The sequence below is a fragment of the Aspergillus niger genome (assembly GCF_000002855.4).
Source record: "Aspergillus niger supercontig An16".
NCBI classification, from domain to species: domain Eukaryota; kingdom Fungi; phylum Ascomycota; class Eurotiomycetes; order Eurotiales; family Aspergillaceae; genus Aspergillus; species Aspergillus niger.
In genome coordinates this window covers 1,439,560-1,464,535 of record NT_166531.1, presented here as the reverse complement: position 1 = coordinate 1,464,535, position 24,976 = coordinate 1,439,560, and the positions used below count along the sequence as shown (strand labels likewise).

At 47.4% G+C, this 24,976-nt stretch overlaps 10 protein-coding genes across 10 annotated transcripts; 6 read left to right on the top strand and 4 right to left on the bottom strand.

Annotated features, from left to right (window-relative positions):
• Window positions 1-346: 346 nt before the first annotated feature.
• On the top strand, window positions 347-2,788 carry An16g06640 (uncharacterized protein; the record flags this gene model as incomplete). Its single annotated transcript, XM_059745230.1, has 2 exons — window positions 347-506; window positions 639-2,788. 2 exons carry the CDS (start codon window positions 347-349, stop codon window positions 2,786-2,788), a joined length of 2,310 nt encoding a protein of 769 aa, XP_059604876.1.
• An 829-nt stretch (window positions 2,789-3,617) lies between these two features.
• Window positions 3,618-4,581, bottom strand: An16g06630 (uncharacterized protein; the record flags this gene model as incomplete). The annotated part of the gene is made up of 3 exons (XM_001397928.1): window positions 3,618-4,075; window positions 4,129-4,473; window positions 4,548-4,581. 3 exons carry the CDS (start codon window positions 4,579-4,581, stop codon window positions 3,618-3,620), a joined length of 837 nt encoding a protein of 278 aa, XP_001397965.1.
• An 819-nt stretch (window positions 4,582-5,400) lies between these two features.
• On the top strand, window positions 5,401-6,690 carry An16g06620 (uncharacterized protein; the record flags this gene model as incomplete). Its single annotated transcript, XM_059745229.1, has 1 exon — window positions 5,401-6,690. The coding sequence occupies one exon, from the start codon at window positions 5,401-5,403 to the stop codon at window positions 6,688-6,690; it is 1,290 nt and encodes a 429-aa protein (XP_059604875.1).
• Window positions 6,691-7,145: 455 nt separating this feature from the next.
• Window positions 7,146-8,776, top strand: An16g06610 (uncharacterized protein; the record flags this gene model as incomplete). The annotated part of the gene is made up of 4 exons (XM_059745228.1): window positions 7,146-7,474; window positions 7,531-7,586; window positions 7,656-8,556; window positions 8,629-8,776. 4 exons carry the CDS (start codon window positions 7,146-7,148, stop codon window positions 8,774-8,776), a joined length of 1,434 nt encoding a protein of 477 aa, XP_059604874.1.
• An 802-nt stretch (window positions 8,777-9,578) lies between these two features.
• Window positions 9,579-10,691, bottom strand: An16g06600 (uncharacterized protein; the record flags this gene model as incomplete). The annotated part of the gene is made up of 3 exons (XM_001397925.1): window positions 9,579-10,244; window positions 10,303-10,421; window positions 10,478-10,691. 3 exons carry the CDS (start codon window positions 10,689-10,691, stop codon window positions 9,579-9,581), a joined length of 999 nt encoding a protein of 332 aa, XP_001397962.1.
• Window positions 10,692-12,808: 2,117 nt separating this feature from the next.
• An16g06590 (uncharacterized protein) lies at window positions 12,809-14,298 on the bottom strand (the record flags this gene model as incomplete). Its single annotated transcript, XM_059745227.1, has 3 exons — window positions 12,809-13,446; window positions 13,638-14,120; window positions 14,229-14,298. The coding sequence occupies 3 exons, from the start codon at window positions 14,296-14,298 to the stop codon at window positions 12,809-12,811; spliced, it is 1,191 nt and encodes a 396-aa protein (XP_059604873.1).
• Window positions 14,299-15,039: 741 nt separating this feature from the next.
• Window positions 15,040-16,722, top strand: An16g06580 (uncharacterized protein; the record flags this gene model as incomplete). Its single annotated transcript, XM_059745226.1, has 4 exons — window positions 15,040-15,525; window positions 15,592-15,988; window positions 16,050-16,471; window positions 16,516-16,722. The coding sequence occupies 4 exons, from the start codon at window positions 15,040-15,042 to the stop codon at window positions 16,720-16,722; spliced, it is 1,512 nt and encodes a 503-aa protein (XP_059604872.1).
• Window positions 16,723-20,251: 3,529 nt separating this feature from the next.
• An16g06570 (hypothetical protein) lies at window positions 20,252-20,895 on the top strand (the record flags this gene model as incomplete). The annotated part of the gene is made up of 4 exons (XM_059745225.1): window positions 20,252-20,374; window positions 20,450-20,490; window positions 20,560-20,592; window positions 20,715-20,895. The coding sequence occupies 4 exons, from the start codon at window positions 20,252-20,254 to the stop codon at window positions 20,893-20,895; spliced, it is 378 nt and encodes a 125-aa protein (XP_059604871.1).
• Window positions 20,896-21,505: 610 nt separating this feature from the next.
• On the top strand, window positions 21,506-23,331 carry An16g06560 (uncharacterized protein; the record flags this gene model as incomplete). Its single annotated transcript, XM_001397921.1, has 3 exons — window positions 21,506-21,808; window positions 21,867-21,990; window positions 22,055-23,331. The coding sequence occupies 3 exons, from the start codon at window positions 21,506-21,508 to the stop codon at window positions 23,329-23,331; spliced, it is 1,704 nt and encodes a 567-aa protein (XP_001397958.1).
• A 365-nt stretch (window positions 23,332-23,696) lies between these two features.
• An16g06550 (uncharacterized protein) lies at window positions 23,697-24,626 on the bottom strand (the record flags this gene model as incomplete). Its single annotated transcript, XM_001397920.1, has 3 exons — window positions 23,697-23,732; window positions 23,792-24,437; window positions 24,499-24,626. The coding sequence occupies 3 exons, from the start codon at window positions 24,624-24,626 to the stop codon at window positions 23,697-23,699; spliced, it is 810 nt and encodes a 269-aa protein (XP_001397957.1).
• Between the last annotated feature and the right edge of the window lie 350 nt (window positions 24,627-24,976).

Genomic DNA, 24,976 nt, shown 5'->3' with positions numbered 1-24,976 from the left:
TTTCCCGGGATACTCTCCACCTCAATGCTGGACCTGCCCCATTTCAGTTTACCGAGGCAGAACTCATTTGGATTTTTAGCTTTGCCATTAGCGTAACAAGTCGAACTCAAGTCGTGGCTACGACATAGCAGCTTCTGGGGAACACTTCTGTACACCTGCATATCCCCCACGTCCCTCTTACTCAGCTGCGGGGAGTTAACTAATTTCGAGGAGCTTCCCCCCCCTTCTCTTGCGCCCCTACCACCGTCTTTCCAGTAATGACATTATTGGCGCCTTAAAGTTCATCCTGTTTCCCTTGCCCTCGTTCCTTCTTCCAAGCACGGAGGCATGTGGTCATATACCCACAATGAACGTGTCGCTGTCCCATAGGGCAAACCCACGCGTCGCGACAGAGGTGCCACTAGACTATGCCAATGAGGACAAGCGGCCCCGTAAAAGACACCGGGCGTCGGCCGCGTGCGAGGAATGCCGATTGAGGAAAGTGAAATGTGACGGCAATCGACCCGGTAAGTCTTCCGAAAATCCCGGTCGATAGTGTCGGGAGAGAGGAGCCGCAGGATGCTGATCCACATCTGATTCTCCAGTATGCGAGCCCTGTTTAAAACGATTCGGGCAGCGTTCTACATGTACCTGGGTAGTACGGAGGGGACGTGGCCCTGGGATTGCCCATGATGAACTATTATCATTGCAACGTCGAGTCCACGAGCTAGAAGAAGCTGCACAAGATGCGAGACGGAATGTGGACAAACCAGCCACTCTGCCTCCATCAAGCAACGAATGTAATGCAGAGGCAAATGCAATGATGGGCCTAGTAGAAGATACCCACCGAAGCATGTCAAACAACTTCGGAGACTCGAGTGCGCGGAGTTTCGTGAACCAGATCAGGAACATAATTGATCGGCAAATTTCTCCCGCCTCTTCTCATGGTCGGTCCACAACATCGGTGGCATCGCTGCCACTGATCCCGGCGGCCCAGATGAAAGAACGTCTCCAGACTTTCGAGTATACTCTCCCATCACGGCAGAGAGCGGATCATCTGCTGCGATGCTACTGGCGCCTGGTGGACCCCCTGTATCCATTCTTGGATAAGGACGACTTTGAGGCAACCTACCACAGCATATGGAGGGGGGAAGATCTAGGCATCGAGAGCAGAGTGTTTACCTGCCTTCTGAATACTTGTTTCAGCATCGCATGTTTGCTGGATTCGTCGACGAGGCCGCAAGACCGAGAGACCCAGGGCGTGGAATTCTATAAGAGGGCCAGGGATTTGGTCACACTAGACTTGATACGCCATCGATCCATTCCCACAGTTCAATGCTTCCTCTTGCTCGCTGAGTACCTCCGGAGTACAGATGATGCGCAGGAATGTTGGACGTTTGTCGGCTTCGCGATTCGTATGGCGCAAAGCCTGTGCCTGGACGTACCATCAACGAGCGTACAGACGTCCTCTAATCAAAACCTGATTAGGAAAGTGTGGCATGGCTGTGTTCTGATGGATAGAGCACTCTCAATGACCTTCGGGCGACCATTTATGATCACATCCCTAGCTGCCACTGAGATACCCTATCCAGTAGCCCACCCAAACTCTGCCATTTGTACCTGTTACACCATCCCGCATCAACAGACCGCCACTGATCTTGATACTCATTTTTTTATTGAATCCCTTAAGCTCTACGAGCTCACCAGCGCTGTGCTTCACACCGTATACGGTGTGGCGTCATCCGGGCGAAAGGAAAATAGTGAAGACAAACTAGGGACAAGTGAGGACTATTACAATGTTTATTTTGGGAGCTCTGGGCCCAGAGTGGCTGGTAACATCCTGGAGATGGATAGCAAGCTCTCTTCATGGAAGCGAGACTTGCCTATTCATCTTAGGTACGACCCAGCATTCAAGAGAGATGCAGCAAGCCTGCGACAGACTAATACGCTTTGGCTGAGGTATTGTCATGTTAGAATCCTTCTATACCGGCCAGTCATGTCCCGATTGTGTTCCAAGGCTAGCAGTTCCGATGAAACTAGTTCTCTTGAAGACGCATTGCCATCGAAGCTCGCGTTCCAGTGCTGCATTTCATGCACTAGGGCAGCTCTGGCGACAGTTCAGTTCCTCCAGTCCCAGTTTGAAGGAAAGACCCAGGAAGAAGTGGATGAGGCACTACCTGCGTGGTGGTATTGTGTGTTTTATCTCTATACTGCCGCGACAGTCCTAGTAGCGGCTCGGCTACATGCAGCAGTGAACCAAGAAATCGGCGAGGAGGTTATCATACGTACCTGGGGTGCAGCAATGGATATATTCCAGTTCTTAGCCCCCTTAACCAAGCAAGCCACACGATGTGCAACAGCACTCAATGTGCTATTTGGCCAAGTGCCGCATCTGAGCCAGCGGCAAGACCACATGTCGTGTCAACGAATTGCTCACAATGGACGCCATCTTCCCCACCAGTACCAACGACCACATAGCTCTCACCCCCAGAAGCCGAGTCATGAACGAGGTTCGGCCGTAGCACAAGCCAATGACCAAGAAAGCGAGGAAAGTACGCAGATGCCTTACTATGCGCAAGAGCCTCATGCACTACGCGACCGCCAAGTTCTCGATTTCGAACTCGGACTCCCAAACAATACCCACCCGTTTTCCCCTCCTCTGTCTTCTTCCGTGATGTCATATTCCCATACAAATACGGCGAGCTTTCCCAATATATTAGAACCGACTACTCTACAACTTGACCCAGAGGATATGTCCCGGCTGAGCTGTTTTCCATTCCAGCCTTCCAGCGACCAACGGGGGCTATGACCTTTACGTACCATGCTAATAACTTACGCAAAGGTCGAGCTCCTTAGAGGATCTGTCAGTTGCTCTATTCTGCATAATCCTGCCTAGGTATGAGGACTCTCCTAGTTCTTCTATAATTAAGGAGCTTAACCAGAGATAGAATAGGTCTAATATCGCCAAGTACTGCTGTGGCGAATCAACTTGTTAGACTGAGATAACAATCAGTATTCATTCCGAAAAAGAACAAGTACACTAAATTCAGCCCCGTAGAATTAAATCGTTATCTACCCAGAGAAAGTGTAGTGAATGAATATTGTAGAATATCAATTTTTGTTATACTGTTACACTTTTCGTCGTGCTGATGGCTGTCCTGCGGAATTGAAATATATCAACGGACCAACCACACGCGCGCCATAGAGTTGACAGATTAACGTCTGCAATCGTAACTATTCTGAGGTATATTGTCCAACACAAAACACCTTGTAAGATGTCTTGTAGTATGGGTGGTGAAGTGAAAAGACTTCAAGATAGTATTACGAGATATGAAAGGCGAAGGATGGCTGTCTTTGGGACCTATACTCTTTTGTCACGTAGTAAGAACCAGAATCCACGGGAAAGCGTTTATACCACTTGAAATGCATCGGTGTCTCCCTTTTCTAAATACATATTCTATACCATATATGTTGAAATCTCAGTACCTGTACACGAGGTTCTCGAACTCGCAGAAAAGTGTTGGCATGGTTGTGAAAAGATGGTTAGACCACGCCTTGGGATAAGTGATTTTTTGGGAAGCTTTCATTGTCCAGTGATACACGCTGACTGATATGACATGTGGAACCGAGGAATGCAATTATACATTTCCAAGCTTCCAATAGGTTTCGATGTTCTGTCTGGTTTCGTCGTGCTGAAACGGCGGTGCAGCCTGGTAGGTGATGCTTTCCTTGTGTAATTCCGCTATTTGACCAGACAGACTTGCATCATTGATAAAGGTCGCAGTGGCCTTTAGCACAGTTTCCATAGGGGTTACCGCGAGCATGTCATAATATGTTGAGTCCTGAGAAAGCCCAGTCTTTACAGGACCAGGTGCGATAGCGTTTATTTGAATTTGTAGATCCTCTTCTGCAAGTGAGCGTGCAAGTGAGCGTACAAGGCCCACAACAGCGTGCTTAGACGCAGCATAAAGTGGCGCGGTGGGAAAAGGATAGATACCAGCGCAGGATGCTGTGCAGATGATGCTACCCCGGCTATCGATTCCAGAGCGTTTGGTGGGCTTGTTCTTGGCCAAGTAGTGGATCCCAAGCTTGACAGCTAAGTATACGAGTCAGTATATATAGAGAGGGAGATGCGCCATAATAACTCACAATAGATCGTCCCCGAAATATTGACATCGATGACGCTAAGATTGGGCTTTTGTATCGCCATTCCTTGGACTTTGGCGAGAGACTCTTGTTCGGAAATACCCGCATTCGCCACGACCAAGTCAATACGGCCATGTTCTGCGTAAGCCTGATCGAAAGCAGCAAGCTGACATTCCCAAGATGCAACATTGCATTCCTGGAAAGAAAAGGTTGACTCAGGAAACTCTGTTCTTAATTGGTTTATCGCTTTCGATCCGGTAGTCACATTGAGGTCGAGAAGGTATACGTGTGTACCTGGCGCACTGGCAACAAGTCGGGTAATGGCAAGTCCAATGCCAGAAACACCGCCTAGATTTCTTGTTATTAGATGCTTCTTTTTTGTTTCTCCTCCAGTTGTCAGAGGAAGAGCCAGGAGCCCTTACCTGTTATGATAGCAACCATTCCCCTAGACTCCATGACTTTTATGTACAAGAATGAGTTTCTTTGCTTTGGAACAGTTTCTGGCATGGGTAGGTCACACTTATGCAAGTTATCTGTTGCCCCCAAATAATAAATTAAGGCCTTCCAGACATAGCGAAGTGGATTTGCGGGCCCCACCAATCGGTTGTTAGCCAAATGGCTTCATTATCGAGGACCGGACCGGGATCCGAGCGCGACTCTGCTCCCAGCCATGTCTCCACTATAGTTCCGAACCGACCCAAGGTTGACTAGCGTACACGAGCAAATGTAAAACTACGGTTTGAAAAACAGCAATATCTATCGGGCACCGCACAGGCAGGGGCACGAATCGGATATTTGCTTCCGGTCGCTGTGGTAAAAGGTAACCGACGGAGCCACGGTCCATTTGATCGGTTTCCAATTCGGATAAAAGGAGTCTGGAGATACACCTAGTTAACTTTTAGAGCCCTATCGTTGCCTATCACCTCCAGATGCTGTCTCTGATGACAAATTTAATGCACTGTAGGTTATCCAGGCGAACTTCATAGCGTGGCCGAGTCAATCCTTCTTCACCCGGAAGTAATTCCTACGACCAAGAAATTCTTTGACGGGTGCCCGATACAATCAATCGTAATTTGACGAATTCTCCAACACATGAGATACGGGGCTGGCTCGCCTCTAACAGAATATTCCCGTCAGAGCCTATAGCCTATGATAACTATATAATTAAGTCAGTGGATGTAGACACGATACTGGATTCACAGTGTTGACCCAATATAAACTAATCTATTCCGTATACTTTGATCACCACATGAACAACTCTACTTCCTCGAGTCAATGAAGTCCCCAACGATTCTCTCGTGTGCGCTACCAGTCTTGCTGGCTGCTTTAATAGGTGGAAGCTACGCACAAACTGCGTCAATTCCCGCCAGCTACCAATATCTCCTTCCACCACTATTTCATGGAAACCTATCGGAAGATTTCGTGTCTGGAACAGAGTCTGCTCAGTTGAGCCTTAATTCGGCATTAAAAGAAGCACAGCGGGCGGCATTCATTTCATACGACAAGGAGTTCGATGAGGTAATCGGGCAAGAGCCTTCTGCCCAGATAGTATCGAGGGGAACGTACGGATACGCCTATGAAGCGGGCATATGGGTGCATGATCTCAACCAGGTAGGGGCGACTGGAGAGATTCTAGGGGGAAGAAGTGTGGCTAATCTACCACAGATGTGGTTTACGTCGGCGATCTCGTCTGGACCGACCTACCTCTCTGTTTTGGACCTGAAAACAAATGAAGTGACACAGCCCAATCTGGTTAAACCTCACGGCTCGGAAAGTTTTGTGCTCTCCAACCCCAATGGCGGGTTTTACTACGACGGCTATGTCTACATCACCATGTTGGGGGATGCAACCCATGTGGCGGGACTCGTCAAGATCAACCCGAGGACTCTTGAGACTTCGACAGTTCTTAATTCATACTACGGCCTCGGCCTGCCTAGCGTCGATGACGTTTCAATCATGCGGGATAAAGAGACGAAACAAACTCATATTTTTTTCAGCACTCTCGATTTGGTCCCCTTTGGGCCACCGATATCAGCCCACGCTAGCAACGTGACTATCCAGCTGCCCAACGCATTTTGGAGTTTTACCCCCGATACCGAGACCCTGAGACCTGTTATTCCTCGATCCGACGTTCTGGGACCAAATGGAGTTTCCATCGATGGGAAGAACTCGTATCTGTACGTCACTGATACGCCCGACCATATCCATCCCACTGGCACTGGATTTCCAGCCATCTTTCGCTACACACTCTCCTCTGAGAATGGGTTCATTCCCTCCAATAAACAGCTATTCGGGTTCCCCCGCCATGGGGTCGCTGACGGACTTAAAGTGGATGCCATGGGCCGGGTATGGACTGGGGAAGCCGAAGGTGTGGTTGTGCGGAATATGGCGGGTAAAGTCATTGGAATATTCAATAAAGAAGTTTTTATGGGCAGACAAACTCCAATGACAGAAATGGCCAACTTCGCGCTGGCTGGCGACAAGCTAATTCTTTTGGCGCTGGATGCAATTATTGTGGTGCAGCTGGCTGAGAGCATTGGGGTGGCACATGACTTGGTCCTGTGAGGGAGAGAGCCAAGCGGAGGGAAATAGTTCCATTGATTTCGGGGGAGGAGTGACATGACAACAAGGTTTCTGGGGTAATTGATTCCGGGGCCCGGTTTCGGATCAACACCCGAGCTCTCGGTAGGGCCATCTTGGAGAACCCCAGAATACCATTAGCTTATCTCCGCCTTAAGTCGTCTAGCTGCATTTATTATAACAATATGGTAGATATTTGGTTTGCTTGTCTCTTCACCTTCTCCAGGCAATCAAACGAAACCATTCGTCATGTCGAAACGCATCCCAAACTTGTTTAACCTGTTACTGGTCATCTATGTGGCCTTGGGGTCCACGGCCTGCTCCTATGGCCTTGCTGTCATCGGGTTGGTCACTCACTGTATTAGTCTGCCCGAAACAATACCACGGAGCTAACTTGTAAAATCAGAACTACTGTCGCCCAACCCAGCTTCTACAGTAGTATGGGTCTTGCCCAGTCAGGCGAACCAGGTTATTCCCGAACCACACGGTACCTGGGTGCATTCAACGGTAATTTATTTCAAGTACCTGCTTTGTCGACCGGATGGCTTAAAAACAGACCAGGTTTGAACGCTGCGGGTGCGGCCGTCGGAACAATCACCAATGCCTTTATCGCCGACCTCTTGTCTCGCAAAAGAACCATATCAATTGGGGCTATTCTGCAGATCATTGGCGCCGCTCTTTGTGCAGGAGCAGTCAATGTATCCATGTTTATGGCAGGCCGCTTTATCAGTGGTTGGGGTATTGGGATTCTCATCTCTGTCATTCCTATGTTCGGATCCTCTCTTGAACATCACCATCTATCAACGCCCTAACGTTCTGCGGCAGGTACCAATCTGAAATTTCTACTCCTGAAGCAAGGGGATTTATGGTATCGATCCATGGTAAGCACCGTCACAACGGGTGAGAGTTCCTTTATAAATCTCGTGATTCTCATCCAGGTGGCATACTAGGTATCATGATCGCTATCGGTTATACTCTTTCCGGGTGGATCGGTTTTGGTGTCTACTTCATCACAGCTAGTGGCTCGACGTCAACCTTCCCTTGGAGATTTCCCTTGGCCTTTCAGATCGCACCAGTGTTGTTGCTTCTAGTAGGCTCTCCCTGGGTTCCTTATTCTCCTCGATGGCTCTTGATGAAGGGACGGAAAGAAGAAGCCTTGGAGGTAATGAAGAGACTTCATGCGAAGAAAGGCGAGACTGAAAACACGGATGCCCTACGGGAGTACCATCAGCTAGTGAGGCAGGTGGACTTGGACCGGGAGGTGGTGGATAAACGGTGCTGGTATGAGGTTGTCCGGACGCCGGCCAACAGAAGGCGAGCACTCATCGCGTCTCTTTTGATGTGGGGAGACATGTTCATGGGTTCACTTGTTATTGCTAACTACGGTGTCATTCTATTCGGTGAGCTTGGGCTAAGCGGTTATATGCCCTTGCTATGCCTTGGCATCTACGTTACGATCACTATCCCCGGAAACACCATCACCGCCTTATATCTAGACCGACTCGGACGTCGAACATTTCTCCTAATTGGTACTGGGGGTATCGGTCTTTGTCTTGTTCTGGAGACGCTGATGCAAGGTCTCTACATGGATAGCACCAACGATGCCGGCAAACGCGCGGCCATCTTTTTTATTTTCCTCTACATCTTCTTCTGGAGCACTTGCATGGACGCAACTCAATTCGTATACCTCAGTGAGATTTTCCCAACACATCTACGGTCGCAGGGGGTTGCCGTTGGCATGTTCAGCTACTTTGCGGCCTCAATTATTTTGCTTGTCGCCGGTCCTATTGCGATGGACAACATTGGCTGGAGGTTCATGCTGGTCTTCGCAGTTCCGACCTGTTGCTATTGGTTCGCCATCTACTTGTCAGTACTTACCCTCCCCACACCTGATGTCTACCAATGGGCTAACTCGGATGCCAGCCTATTTCCGGAAACTGCCGGCCGTTCCTTGGAGGATATTAATGCCGGGTTTGGCGATCCTGTTGCCGTAAACTACTTTAACGCAACCGCGGAGGAAATAAAGGAGTTCGATGCCGTGATGCACGTGGAAAATGCCAACGGGGCTTAGACTAGTGAACCCGGGGGGGAATATCCGGGATGAGTTATTATTAGGTTAATACTTTGCGATTGAATCAATTTTTAACAGGATACTGCCACTGGTGAGCCTGGCAGCCCAGTTTTGCTGATATTCCTTTAGAGAAATAAATATACTACCTATAAGGACAACTTATCCTTAACTCCACTTCTCATCTGATTGTATATGGCATTACGGGAGTATTTACTTCCGAAGCCCCGGTTAGTCGGAGACTGGATAGCTACCGCTTAGTAATCAGGTGTGACAAGTGACAAGGGCAAGTTAAACAGAACCCCTCAATACAAATTCACTGTGAGAGGGTTTCCCAGAAAAGTAACCTGAGGAGTTTTAGTCTAAGCCACCTGTCTTGATGAATCATTCCTCAACCAGTTGTCATGTCGGGTGGAACTCAAACCGGATGGCCTGATTGTAAATCGGGTTACCCCAAGCCAAGAAACCCATACTACGTTGGCCTACGAGACGCGTCTTGGAATAGCGAACTAGTTAATACGTCTTATGTGCTTATGCATTTGGAATATGTACCCAGTGTCACGAGTCAGACCACAGGAGCTGAACCAACATGGAAAGATTGATGCAGAGAGTCTCTTGTAAGCGATGCTTTCTTAACGCAGCGAAGTTCACTTTCTTGAGTGTTATCTATATATGCCTGACTGCTTTGGAGCAACTATCCAGCTATGCGCAGTAGAAATCTAGTAGAGTATTTCCCTTTAGTCCCTGAGCACTTCTTGGTCCCTATCAGAAAACTTACGGTCGTATTATTTAGGCCTCGGTAATTTTAGGCCACGGTAATTTTGGCGGGTGTTAATCTTTGTCCCACCACGACGTCTTCATGACCTTCATCATCATCATCGGAGTCGAAGCCTTCACGGGCTTCTCCAGCGCCACTCAAGGCGAACGCCCTAGTCAGGGTCCATTGCATCCATAGAATATCGACCGAGGGGAGGGGCAATTGGTCTGGGTCTCTGGTCGTGAAGGTGAGAACATCGCCACTCCGAATTGGTGCCAAAGTCTCGCAATTCCATAAGCGAGTATTATGAGGACCGTGGTCGATGAGGCAGGACGTAGATGGAGGCGTTCTTATTTCTACCCTCTCGGGGTACACCGATGGTACAGAAAGCCAGAAGAATTCTACTCTCAGCTTTTCCCGGTCATCGCTGATATCGAGTGGCTTTAACGCAAAACAGGCCCTCTCCCATAGGCCATGTACGCTGGACCACAGGGCCATCAGGTTCGAGCAACACTCTGTCCCATTGGGACCTGACACCGCCTCTTCCCACTTCGAGACTTTTTCTATAGACCAAAAAAACCTTGCCGTATCCCAGACATCCTTCAAGGTCTCAGCGCTGTTCGGTTGCCCCAGAGAATACGGAAATATATGAGCCATCTCGACGGGAACACCAGCTCTTGTAATAAGACACATATCGTTGTCTCTCTCCTTGCACTTAACAGAAGTTAGCATTGAATTGAACATAGTGATATTAAAGGGACTGTTAGCTTACCAGACTTTTAGCATCTAGCGATCTCGTATGCTTGTCCTCGGTCTCCGGATCGGCTGCTTGCTCTACTCCGGTATCTAGCTTCCTCTTCTTCGCGGCAGCAGACCGACCCCTACCGGCCCCTATTGTCATGTCAATTTTGGCTTGACGCTAATGGGTTATGAGACTATGTACTTACAGGCCCTTAGGGAAATTGCCGCTATTGAGTCACCCAATGTGTCATCTAGCAATTTACGAAGCAGGAAGGCAAACATATTGTCGTCCGATTTTCGGATCAGTGATTCGAGACATTCAGTGTCGGCCAGCCATAGGCACGCGGCGGACGCGGGATCAACAAATTCAACATCGCATTCATTACTTAACTGCTCGATGAGTTTCGCCCTCTCCGGCATTCTGAGCTCAGGGTACGCGGTCCTGATTTCAGGCAACGAAGAAGACATATTCATACAGAACTCTTGATAAGAAGAGCTTGACAAGAAAAGATGCTCAGCCTAAAACTGGGGTCGCCATTTGTGGGCCATGCTTTTGGAAATGATGACACAAGAGGCATGTAAGTCTTCGCTCACGAATATCGTCATTTGAAAATTTGTAATATGGCACGTCAATCATCTCTTGATGTATACAATTAGTAGTTGATCCTGGTTGAGGCAATTGATTTTAAATAATATTATTAAAAGATCTAAAGACTAATATAATCTTCCAATGGAATAATTTATCGATGTTGGGCCATCTGGGCTGATGACCGCTGCTGCTTTTGGGACATGAGAGATGGAAAGGAAAAGAAGAGAAAGAGAATCGAGGAAGTACTGTAGATGACCGCTTTTATATAGACCCCAAGATTCAATACAAATATGCATGGTGAATTTGCTGTGTACTATTTAATGCGAGGACAATCAGGTCCAGGGCTGCTAGCTGACCTTTTCTTTCACCGCACCAGTCTATCGCAGTGACTATTTTCTAGATATTCACATCGATATACGCATTACAGCTGTTTGGAAAAAATAGCGCAAATGTTTATGGTCTATAACTTGTCCCGGACACTTCATCCAAAGTACGCTAAGCCGCTTCTGTCAAGTCCTTCGGTAGTTTAGTCCAGAGAAGCAAGTAACGTAACCGGACAACGAAGCGTCGCGACAACGAGCCGTCGGTGTGGACCCTCACCGCCTTATATCTCCAAGATATACAATATTTAATCTTACTTAATTCAGTCAAAAATAAAGCTATTTGAATATATAGAGAGAGTTTTACTAAGATGGAATACTATGACTTATCTGTTAAGCCTTTAGTTACAGTTAATTTGCCACGATAAAGATGTATACTGCAGTATTTGATACTAAGAGAAGTAGATACTACCATACTAAAAAATACTTAATGCTAGCTATTATACTATATTAATTACGAAAGATTATACTATAATCAGTTCAAATATATAGATAAAATCAATATTTAATTTATTTATATATATTTATCTATATAGTGTTGAATTACTTTAATCTGAATCGATTGTTGCATTTTTAGTAGGCAGAGCGGCGGCTCGTTGTCCGCCGGCTCGTTGTCCGATTACGTTACCACTTGTTAATGTAATCGGACAACGAGCCGCCGGCGACCCTCACAGCTACAAACCTCCACAACACGCCATATTCAACTTTGCTCAATTAATTTAAGAATGTGGCTAATCAGGCGTATGGAGGGCCTTTCTACATATAGGAGACTAAAACTTGCCTGAGAGGCCTCAGATCGAGGTCAACTTCCCTCCAAGCAGTCGTGCGCTGCAGCATTTGCTGTCAAGATAAGCACTCTAAAGGGACGGTTGAAAGGAGTCAAACCTCGCACTGAAATAAAGGCAAATTTAAGAAAGCTATTTAACAATAATGAGTTAGTGTCGAAGCGCAGGATACTTGAATTAGATTCACGAGTCTATCCACTTATAGTCGTGAAAGTATAATATCTTGCAGAGTTCCTTCTATCCTCAAATTTGATGTTAGAAAACATAAAAAACACACGTTTATCAGCGATCGCTGGGTCAATCAAATCTTTCACCGTCACCAGGCTGAATCGAAGTCAAAATATACCAAGTTAATTGTATGTGCTTAGTCCGTGTAATCTGTTTAACAGTAGTTAACTGCGATTGAAAATATAGCCTGGAAAACGCTAAAGAAGACTAGGCTAATTAGTGCTATTATAGCTCTTACGTGGCTTTTTTCTGAGATTAAGGTGCTATTTATCCTTTAGGTTATTTCTTTGCTTAAGTAGTATTGAAAGTAAACTTCACTTGTCCTGGCATATTTCTGTGTAATTGTAGTTAGCACATCTTTTGATTATTGAGACTGGGTAATGTAGCGAGCGTCTCCGGAAACCGGATTACTAAATATCATTAGTTATTGCTTCTATTTTGACACAGTATTATTCAATCTAATCATTCAATGAGTAAGAAAGTAGCAACTAGGCCTTTGCTAGTTGTCCACGCATTAATATCTACGCCCTCAGTAAAATTCCATTCTACAGAGTGTCAAAGCTTCCCGAGAATATCAAAGCTCGCATAAACCTCATCCGTGGACCTATCCACCATAAGGTTTTCATCGCAGCTCGACCCCACCCCAGCATTGGTGATCCAGGCCGGCTCCCAGTAGTACACCCCCTGACCATCGGTAGTGGCCTCGACCACAGCTGCCAGTTTCTCGAGGAACTGCTGCTGGCCCGCGACCGAGAAAGAAATCAATCTCGGATCTGAGAAACAAGAGTACTCAGGATTTGGGCACGGAACTGGCCAGTTCATCTCCACCACTACTACAGGCTTGTTGTAGATCGACTGCAGATTCGCCAGGCTGGTCTTCAGAGATGCTATATTTACTGATGCGCTGTAGAACAGGTAGTATAAAACGCCGAAGTAGTCGAAGTCTGTGTTCAGTAGCTCGCCCGTAGACAGAACCGTCTTATAAAAGTAACTCTGCTGATCCCAGCTCCAGCCGTCATCCAGATGGATTATAATCTTGGGTAGTGTTGCTAAATTGGAGTCCTTGACTCCCCAAGCGCCCGAGTACAGCAGTGCACCGATGTTTGAGTAGCTGCTCGTCTCACCAAGAGGCCAGAGAAGACCGGCGCGGATCTCATTACCGATTGAGATGATCTCAATATCAATGTTGTTATCTGCAAACGTGTTGCAAACCTCAACAGTGTAGTTGTATAGTTGCCACTTCAGAGTGCTGAAATCGGTGGTGGGCCATCAGGAAGGGTTGTCTATTACCCCGGATAATTCAGCTTAGGCTTCTTCTTGACTTGACTATTATCTCTCGAACGGAATCAACTCACCTAATCGCTAGGATCCGCCCATGTATCACTCAGATGAAGGTCCAGATAGATACTCATACCAGCCGCCTTGACCCGCTTGCCAGCTCCAAGTTGTAATCCAAATTGTAAATGCCATGACTGGAATTGACCCCACACACGCTGGCGAACGGAATTGATGCCGGCTTCAGCGAGGATAGTCTCGAGTGCTTGGGATTGACCTTTAAGGTTCTTGTAGCTATAACCTTCATCTTCTAGCTCAAAAGAGAAGAAATGTCCGCCCCGCGATAGGTGAGCGCGGCATGGGATAGAATCGGCAGCGCCGCCAGCAGAAGATGAACGAATATGGCGAAAGAGCTGGGTGGAGAGTTCAGTCTGGCAGAAATTCAGACAGGAGCACGTGTAAGAAGGCCGCCCATGCAGGCATCTATAATCTGCCAGAGGGCAAGCAGGGGTGGCGTGAATGGGAAAATGGCAGTCATGGCCGTTGCCGGCGACCAGCCCGGGAACGGAGCTAAAACCGTGAAGAACCAGGTCTGCGCATCTTAGCGTACCCCTAAGCTCGCTGGTATTCTCCACGCATTAATCTATTTTATTCGAAATATGAGTTAAATGGGATCCGAGGAGACTCAAGGCGGGCATACTCATTGGTGGAGGAATCGAATGAGAGACCGGTGGGGAATGAACGGTGCTGGCGGCCTCAGTAGCCGGCATTTTAATAGGACGCAGGCAAGGGTGCAGACAAGCTCGGCGATATATGGAGGATATAGTGTCCAAAAAAGTCCCAGGCTACCATTTAAAACGTGTTTCCGATTGGTTGAGTTCGGGATTTGAGACTGCCGGAGAGGGCTCTTAAGGCTTACGCAAAAACCTGGTTTGAAAAAGCTTGAGCCCACAACAACCCGTGGACATAGTAGTGGTTATCGGGTATGCGGCAACTATAGTGCATCTGCATGTCTCTCTGTTCGATGAGTTAGAGGCCTCAGCCCTATGGAAAGACCCACTGCAATAACGCTACTGCGTTCAAATTTTGCCACAGACGTGGGTCCGACGGGAGGGCATGTCGGCTGCGGGAAAGCTTCTTTTGTTGAGAAAAAGAGATAGGGATTTCTCATTGATGAGAATCCTTGGAGGTTGGACTGAGAATCGGCGAATTTAGGTACAAAAAGTGCGCGATTCAACTATCTGGGAAGTATCAGTGTATCATTATGAAGGCCAATAAGCTGAGATGACACACATACGCGACGTCTAGCCCTATCGGCTAGGTATAAAAGTTGGTTCTCAACGAAGACCAGCTAGGCTTCTTAGTGCCTAAATGAATGAGGACCTTGGGGTCACTTCCAACTTAGCACTATGGAGGTGAATTCAGAGGTCGCGTCCCAAACATATATAAGATTTGATTCGCTGTAGTTGAGACCTATCAAGCATTATGATAATCCGTGGAATATTTTAACCATGAAATACTTCAATATCCACATTATCTGCGCTGCAGTGGCCTTCGGCCTCTTGGGCTCAGCCAAGGGTTTGGATGAAAGTATTATCGCAACGGTTGTTGACCTGCCCTCTTTCATCAAGGAGTACCAGCTTCATGCAAGTTACCTTAGTGCTGCAGCAAGAGCAAGCAGGTTATCCAATGTCACTTCAATGATGCACCTTGGCAGCTTGCCTGGGGGCTTTTTAGCTTTTGTCTCAACTTACTGGATTGGCCCACTATGGACCATGCGGCAGTTATGCCTGCTCTGGATCATCGGCGTGGTTGTTTTCATTACATCGGCTGGCAATATGGGTCAACTCATTGCTGGTCGGTTTATCATGGGTATGGGTGTCGGCCAGGCTGGTGTTGTTGGACCTATTTACCTAGCCGAAGTGGCACCAACGGCTTCTCGAGGCCTATTGGTCGGTCTCTATGCATCATCGGAATATGTCGGTGTTTTAATCGGGGTGTGTCAGTGTCTGAAGTTAACTGAGGAATATTCGTTCGCTAATACCATGGTTTGATGAACATAGTACTTTTCCGGGTGGGGAGCCTCGCTTCATATATCCGGCGATAGCAACACACAATGGATTCTACCAGAAAGTATCCATATCATGATGGCCGGGGTGTTACTACTTTTCTCAATCGGCTGCGTTGAGAGTCCCAGATATTTGGTCTACAGTGGTCACGTATCAAGGGCTACAAGAAATCTTGCTAAGCTGCGGGGTTTTAGCCCAGAGGATCCCCGTATCATTGAAGAGGTGCAAAGTATTCAGCGTGAGGTTTCCCCAGAGAAAGCCACAGGCAAGTCCAAGTGGTCCTTTGTAGGGCCATGGAAAGCACTTTTTGCAAGAGCCAATCTCCAGCGATGGATGTTTCTTTTGTCTGCGCAACTTCTCAGTCAATGGTCCGGAACAAATGCTATCACAAGTGGGTTCATTACTTCTACCCCCTTACTCCTCTAAGCATAAGGCTGACATCAGTGGCATAGCTTACGCGCCTAAGTTTTTCGCGCTGTTGAATGTGGCCGGGAATTCCGAAAAACTGTTCAAAACAGCTATTTTCGGAGTAGTAAAATTGGTCTCTGCGCTCATTAGCGCATTCTTCTTCGTTGATCGCTTTGGAAGAAAACGCACTCTCTTAGGAGGAATCGTACTTCAGATCCTCGCTTTGCTCTACATTGCAATCTTCATAACAACCTGGGATGCAGCTGGCAAGCCAGACTCCAGTAATGCGCTTAGAGCAGCTGTCGGTTCCGTGGCTGCCCTATACGTTACGGGTGTCGGCTATGCTTTCGGATGGAATTGCATCCAATATCTGATTAATGCTGAGATTCTTCCTTCAGAAGTACGTACACTTGGGACAAGTCTCCTCATGTGTGTTCATTATGCCAATAAGTTTGCACTGGTGAAGGTAAGCTTACTATATTTCGCTATAAATGAGCTGTTGTTGACGAGGCTAATGATTACAAGGCCCTTCCAAGTATGATGCTTGATGATGCTTTGCAGCCCAAGGGGACGTTTTGGTTCTTCTTTGCTGTTGCATCGATAGGTCTTGTATGGGGCATTGTCTGGCTGCCAGAAACTTCACAGAAAAGCTTGGAGGAAACAAGCATTGCGTTTGAGAAGCAGTCGACAGAGAGCCGTGATGAATTCAAGATATAGTAGTTTGCATAGAAGCTTCTAGAGTGCCAGTTGTACGAGCCTGGCTTGTACGTGGTACCGATCACCTGTCCAGCATCATTCTATCTTACCGCCACGTTGTGTTTTTGTTGAATACACTGATTATAGTAGTTCCCAGTCTTTACTTGATGCAGTTTAGCTAGGAATCTTTTGTGGAACTTGAAGAGTATAAACATTTGCGGCCATTTTTGCACACAGCTGTATGAGGAACTGCTAGGCGACCCCCTTTCTACTCTTCTCGCGCTTTGATCTCTGATTTTCGTATGCAAGCTATACATTAGGTTCCGGGCCCGCTCGAATCCTGAGGGTCAAGGAAGTCTTACGGGAGCAGAATGGCTGGCTGTTTGGTTTCCTCGGGGAAGAGTGGGAGACCGCTACCAAGACCATTTTGAGCCGCATCTGCCTCCAATTTGGACCCTTTTGCGGGATATGTGTACTAGTCTAGGTTATTCTTTATACTTATCACGAGAGTGGCTCAGATGAAAAGAAGCCAATCACATCGCATTTAGGTTGGGGACAGCACAGAGATCTACGCTGTATTCCCCTCATATGTGTTGTTCGTGTCTATAGCGGACAGAAACTTCCGTCCGATCTTCCATCGCATCATGCCGCTTCCATGCTGCAGTTTTCATTATCTAATAGCATAGAAGAGCTTGTCGATAATGGGAGACGTATTGCGTTCCATATTGATTCTAAAAGGTTGACTCGATTGTCTGATTCGGACAACCAACCCAACTGTGTAGATCAATTAGATATCTTATGTCATCATTTCCTTCCCTCCGACAACTGAATGAAGTCAGCCGCTCATAGTATCGGTGGTGATGGATTATATCCTCGGTCGACATGTGAACTATATGGTATTCTGATCGATGTCCACCCTCCTTACTATAACTCCCAATACCATGCGTTGTGAGACTCAAGCCGTATTCTTAGCCCAGAGCCCACCAGCGGGGCCTCGAAGCCAAGGCATCGCGAGCCTCTTCTAATAAGAACCGTAGTTTGTGAACGTTTCTGCCAGAACTTCTATGTAGCATGAAGATACTTCATCGCCTACCGCATAGCTTTCCTCAATCACTTCTCTAAGAGCTTGTCCCCGCCACTTCTCTTACCTATGCCTTCCATAAGCCCAGGAGTTACTCTTCAAGAGCAATACTTACTAATACGACCCGTAAAGATAGCAGGAACAGCTGGTATTTGTCAGTTTGACTGTAAGCTCGGATAGCAGCCATCCTTCAGGCCCGACACACTCCAGACCAGATGTCAATACCCCGCCCGAGCTGCAGTCTTGGCATATTTGGAGCGAGGCTGAGCCCTCAACTACAACTGTGAATTGAATCAGTGAGCCCAGCGGCTTTACTTGTAATAGTACAAATTGCTGAGCCAACATTGACAAATACCTCATCGGGAAAGCGGCAATACTTTCTTATTGTGACTGTTCGTTCGTTCGATAGCGGTAAGGTCGCACAGCAGCGACTATCCTCAGGCCCCCCTCCCCGCACCAGACCTGATGTCATGACAAACTTGGCAGCCTTAGATTTAGACTGGACTTTGAGGTGCAGTAAAGTGTTAATAGTGAAATCCGTTAGCTGCACTGGTATCCGTGGAATAGTCGAGCTAACCTAAAGAAGCAGTCCCGAAGACCCTTCCGGCGCAGGGAAAACAGGCACACAGCGTATCGTAGCGTCGCTTGCTATCCGTGCGAGTAGAGACAACCATTCTTGGTAGATGCTAGCAAAAAAGGCATGAGTCGGTACCCAAACGATGCAATCAGGCTGCATTCCGGACCTCCGAGAGGCGTCCGAGGATTCCGGGTCCGGGCCGTTAACCCTGCATAGAAAGGCTAGTTAGTTAGGCAATCAGTGATCGACGCGGTGGAGCTATGAATGACCTCCTAGGGGTTGTAAGCAAATGCCGAGCGACCATACAGCTCTCAGAGTGCAGTGCGGAGTCGGGGTTATCCTTTCTTGTACGCCCTGCCTCAGCCTCAAACACCCCTCTCCGCACGACGATCAGATACCTTGGTGGACCCTTGCAGTTGTGCCTTAATAACCTCATTTGTAGCCTCCAGAGCTATGACTTGCACGAGGCTGAAGGTGATAGTCCTTTCGGATTGTCCCGGATAGACGATAACGTTGATCGGCCACTCATTAGAGTACGCTGTAACGTTGCTTTTTTCGGTGTAGACAGCGGCCATTTGGTGGGTAGTACGGGATGGCATCTGATTCTGCAGGTGCTGATGCCGTACAGACAACTGGCCGTACTGGTTTGAGTTGGATCAAATGTCTACCACTCACTACACACTGAACAGCCTCTCTAGTCTCGTGAGGTACAGCCAACGTACATTTCTAGAATATAACCAAACTTTATCCAATCGTAAAAGTCAACGACTGAGGATCAACCAATGTCGCTCTTTCGCACGAGCGAAGAATAGATTGCAGCTGAACCCTGTGAAATAATCAGTAATCTTATCATGTATGTGATACCAATCTCACATGATAGTAAATTGTTGCGCATATCCGCGAAAATCCGGGCCTCATACTGATAGGTGTGACAGATTACTTTCTCCTCTAGAATAATTCTAATGTTGCGCTTTAGTCCTTGAACTTCTTATCTATGGTGATGGCTTAGTGGAAGCGTGCCTCAGTAGGGATCTCAATGAAAAGCCGTCCTTTTAGGGGATACCATATTCTTGGTTGATACAAATTAACGCATTGGTGGGTTGTTTTAGCTTAGGTTCAACGAACCCCACATGCCCCTAGTAGAAGGACGTATTGGTGGCATGGGGTACATAGATACATTCTTGATGCGGTACCTAGCTCGGATATCGTGATAGGAGCCACGCCTCAGAGCCAAGAGGTCCCTGGCTCGTAACTTGCCTGTGCAAAGAAGGAGGTAAAAGATAGACCTTTCAGGGTATACTCGGTGTGCAGTTCCTGTCCGATGCATTGCAAGTTTCGATAATGTAAATCTGATTGAGTTCGGATGCTGTCTCGTATGAAAAACCCAAGTGAGCCTCATATGCTCAGCACATACGCTACATGCTGACAGCTTCTGAACATTCATCACAGTGGTCAAGGATGGCTAGATACTCTTCCATTAGCTGATCTGGCATACCAAAAACCCTGACTATGATTAATGGACAGCCGCGCTATCCAGGGCAGATGATGATGAGAGATTTAATCAATGCACCTAGGTAGATCGTATAGCGGGTGATATTGGATGCCTTACTTCTCGCAATTGGAGAGAAGGAACACACAGCCTGATCCTACGTGTGTCGATCAGAAGCAGTCATGGGGCATGCGTACCAGGATGCTACACTTGAACCTCTATTGGGAAGACCACCTCGTTGCATGATCAGTAGGAGCTTCGAAATCTATAAGTATAGCCATCATTCCTGGACATCAAGTTCGAATCTCAACACAAGTCTTCAAGCCTTGACAACAACTATCTTATACATCTAAAGAACTCTTGCCACTTATTTCAAATACCCCATTGAAGAAAACTCATCAACATGCGCTTCATAACTCTTGTCTTTGCTGCCCTCGCCGCCGGCCCTCTGGCTGCCTTTGCCGCTCCTGCTCCAGCAGAAGACGCTGCACAGAGCTGCCCAGATGGCGCCAAGATTCACTGCGGAGTAAGTCATATACTCAATACCTTCCATGCTCACATTTCCCAAGACAGCAAGATTCATATACTGATATATCATCAGAGCTGCAACGGCACCAGCTGCCGAATCGGATTTGAAAACTAGTAAGCTCCATCACCCGACTTGCACCTTTGATAACGGTGTATCGTATTGGAAGCACACACTGACGGTAGTGGTCCGCATATAGCTCCTGCAATGAGGGCAGTGTATGTTATTTATAACCCTTTGCACCTTACCGATCCCAGCCTTACATCTACCAGCTACGAGCTTTCACATCCCATCTTAACATGGATGTTTCTTTACTGATTATTCTTTTTTAATGGTACAGTGCACTAAGCAGAGTGGAGGTGGCGATGGCGCCTCCTGCTGGGACGACAACCTCGGTGGTCCTAGACACATTGTTTGCCCCGGAAAAGCTTAAGCTAGATCTGATTTATGATCTGAGCCAGAGGAGCCCCCCAGAGTTTCTAGGAGATTGGTCTCGTGGTGGTACGGAGGGAACTGAGTGAGGTCAGGATGTGATTGAGGGCATGCCCGGGGTTTGATGTCTATGATGCAAATGTCTTTTATGATTTTATGTATGTTACGAGGCAAGAGGTTAATGGCGCCAGCTTCTTGTCCTATTTGAAACGCTCGTTATGAATTTTATGAGTATGTCTTTATGCTGATTAAGTGCTTATTGTGAACCCGTATGGTGTGCAACAACTAGCAGTCACTGCAACGAGATCAGGGAAAGATAACTTAAGCTCTAATTAGAGCCATTATACGTCGAGTGAGATGCCCTAGGATCAACAATCAACAACCATTTCAGTAATATCTTATCCAAGAGTAGATGTCCTCTCCCGCTCACTTCCCGAGAGCACCGGACCCACAATCCCTTGCAACCGGCGTACAGCTTGCCGCATCTCCAACGGCCCCATCGGCTCCGCCGGCTGCATAGGATCTCGCCACCTTGTTCCCTATTTTACCCAAAAATCAAGACTATAAGATATGTACTACCTATACTTGGACTAGGCATATCAGTGACATCCGTATCTGTAACTGCTACGTGAATCTTCACATACACCCCTTTCCCTTATAGTTCCTGAAAACTCAGATCTATACCCCCCTCTTTTCAGAATGAGCGCTACTAGACCGAAGTATCAGACAACCGAGACCGATGTCGACGGATATACCCGGATCAAAAACATATACATACCCATGCGCGATGGGGTTGAGCTTTGCGCTGATGTGTTTCTCCCTCTGTCTGCATCGAAAGATGGAGAGAAGGTACCTGTGATTTGCAGCATGGGTCCTTATGGGAAAGATAACCATGCTGCTACGTTCGGACTACCTCAGTCGCCTATCTATGCAGAAATGTATAAGCATATCAAGCCATTGGGTCCCGATGCTTGCTTTGAATTATGTGATCCATCTATCTGGGTACGAGACAACCCATTACTAGACTAAGCTTTTTTTGTGCTTATTCCCTACCCTATAGTGCAAAGAGTACAATTATGCGTTGATTCGTGTTGATAGCCGTGGCATTTGCGGCAGCCAAGGGAAGCTTGATCCTTTCGGCTTGGAAAGATCAGTGCAGATTCAGGCAGATGCAGAGGGACAAGGTACTCCCTTACATTCGTCAACATAGAAAGAAATAAAATGATTGATATCATTTTCTTCGTACAGATCTCTATGATATCGTCGAATGGGCCGCCATTCAGCCATGGTCATCCGGCAAGGTGGCATACTCCGGAATCAGTTACTACGGAATGGTAGGATACTGGGCTGCGATGCAAAAGCCACCCCACTTGAGCTGCGTTGTATCGTACGAGTCTGCATGCGATATTTACCAAGCGGTAAGACGAGGCGGTATCTACAGCGACAATTTCCAATCTCACTGGTATCGGAATCTCGTAATTCCCTACCAAGGAGGGAAGAAAGATGGTCACTTGGAGGAAGCAGAGCTTGCGGCCAACAGGGTAGACTTTCCGAAGCTGCTCGCGGAAACCGAGTATCCCACCAAGGGTGTATGGGAAGTTCTGAATAGAGTTCGCAATCTTTCAGATATCGAGGTTCCATTCTACCTTGCTGGAAATTGGACAGATGCTGAGCTCCATCTCCCTGGCAATATTCGGGCGTTCAATGCCATCTCATCGGAGTATAAGTGGCTTGAGATGCATACTGGGAACCATCTGGGTGCGTTTTATGAACCCGCGCATCTGCAAATGCAGAGGCATTTCTTGGACTTCTTCCTTTTGGGCAAGGATAACGGCATGCTTGATGTTCCTCGCATTAGACTTCTCCAGCACCACGGTATGGAGACTTTTTATCGTGAGGACGAAACATCATTTCCTCCAGCTGACGCGGAATACGTGTCCTTCTACCTCACTCCTGAGAAAAAGCTCTCCCTGAGCAAGCCAGCCGGCCCAAAGACCCCCTTCTCATACCAGGGCTACAGTGAGAACCTCCACTTCTCCCTCGAAAACTCGTTCCCCGAGTCCTTCGAGCTACTAGGGTCACCATATCTAGAGCTTGAGGTCAGCACCACAGCCAAAGACATGGACCTTTTCATATACCTTCGCGCAGTCAATGCAGATGGCGAGAATATCATTCTACATGGCAACCACGGCGAACCGATGGACAGTTTCGCAAGAGGTTACTTCCGTCTTTCCCACCGTGATGAAGTTGCCAATGGTTTCGAGGATAAAGTCATTTCTCAACCAGCTGTGGCCGAGTCGGAGATCGTTCCGGGCCAAGTTTACTCTGTGATTGTCCCTCTGTATCCTGCTGCATTCCTGTTTGACCAAGGCCAGTCAATCAGCATTGAGATTGGTTCGGTGGATACCGCCAGTACTATTGGTCCTATGCGACATGAGGGCGGGGATAGAGTTCGGGAGAGATTTGCTGGCGATAATGTTATTATCTCCCATGGAAAGCTGGTTCTTCCTCGGGTCAGGCGGTAATATGTGTCATTGTGAGTTATTCGCCTAAGTGTACAAATGGGTAGATAGTACTAGGCGGGTTGTCTATTATTTGATGGTAGCTTAACCTGCGAAGATTATTTACGTAGTCCATTCTGAAAGGCAATACTTCGCTTTCCGACGTTTGTCAAGAATCTAGATGTGCAGAGACCTCTTAGAGATCACGGTAATCAGCCGCGTGAGCCCTTCTGCTCTGAATGAGGAATGGCAAATGGAGAAGAAAAAGACGATAGCTAGTATTATTGTCACTAGATAACACCACGATTCATTCCACGCTGCAAGCATAACATGGTGTCGGTCCAGAGCAGCATACTGCACGATACACACATCTATCATTAGCCCAGTCTTCATCCCATCTTATACGGCTGTCTTTTCGGATCAAACTGCAAAATGTCAGCCATCTTCCTCACAACTAGATCCTCAAAGCAACGCAACAACTTACCTCCACCCCCACACTCTGATCCAACACTACCGCACGCTCACCAAACCCAATCCAGGTCGCTGGTAGATCCAAGGCCCCAGCATACTCTTCTTCAAAGATCCCCTGAACCTTCCGCACAGCACCCACCGACTCCTTCCCACGTAGAACAACCATAAACACATAATAAGTAGGAAACGACCGCCCACCACCAAAGTAAGCACTAAGATCAAAGCCCACTTCTGTAGGGGCATTGGCGACCAAACCTAGTACATCATGAGAGGCATGCTGTTGGAGAAGAGATGAAAATTTGGTGACTAATTTTTCGTTTTTCTCCCCCGGAAGCTCGGACTCTCGCAAAGCGAGAAAATACATAGCGACGAAAGCACGCTCCCACGTTGAGGTTTCAGACGCCGTAGATGCCAACGGAACCACCTCCTCCCTAACAAACATAGGCATCACAGCACTAAAATCCGAAAAGTTCGCCCCATCAGGTCCTACTTTCTTTGAAACCCACTCGGAAGCAAAGTTCTGGACCATGTGGTCCTCCGACGAGAAATAGAGTTCTGTGAGGCCGTCGCTGAAGGCCCATGCTGGGTGGGCGTTTGGTATGTTTTGGGCGGGGTCGGGGTGGTATGCAGTGTCGAGGAAGTGGGTTTGGAAGTATTTCCTAGTTCTGGTGTTAGTAAGGTGTAATTTCTGTGTACTTGGTGATACTGATAGTGACATACAAAGGCGTTTCAGATGGACTAGGACCTGTGCTTAGGGCTCCATGTACTTGGTAGTGGTAGTTGAAGAATTCATCTTTTGTCATTCCGGCTTTTCGCCGTAGAGTGATTAGTTGTTTGATGATGGGCATTTTGGTACTCTTGGATGATGGGGTTTTGTGGCAAAAATTTCTGAATTTGGCTGTCTAACTACTCTGTAGGCGACTGATATTTATCTGTTACACTTTTCGGGCTGTTCGATTGTTAGTTCTGTCATAGTAATAAGGAAAGGGAGATCTATGGTCTACGAACGTTACTTCAGTGGACGCTTCCGATGGAGCCGCTGGGGATATTGCTCCGGCTTGCCGATGGGGGTCGGTCGATACCCCACCAACTCCATCGGATGGGGTAGTGCGATGAAATCTCAAGGAAAAGAACGCCATATCCTCGACTTGCACATTTACAATTCCTGGTCTACTCTGTCGACAATCTCATAAGTCGA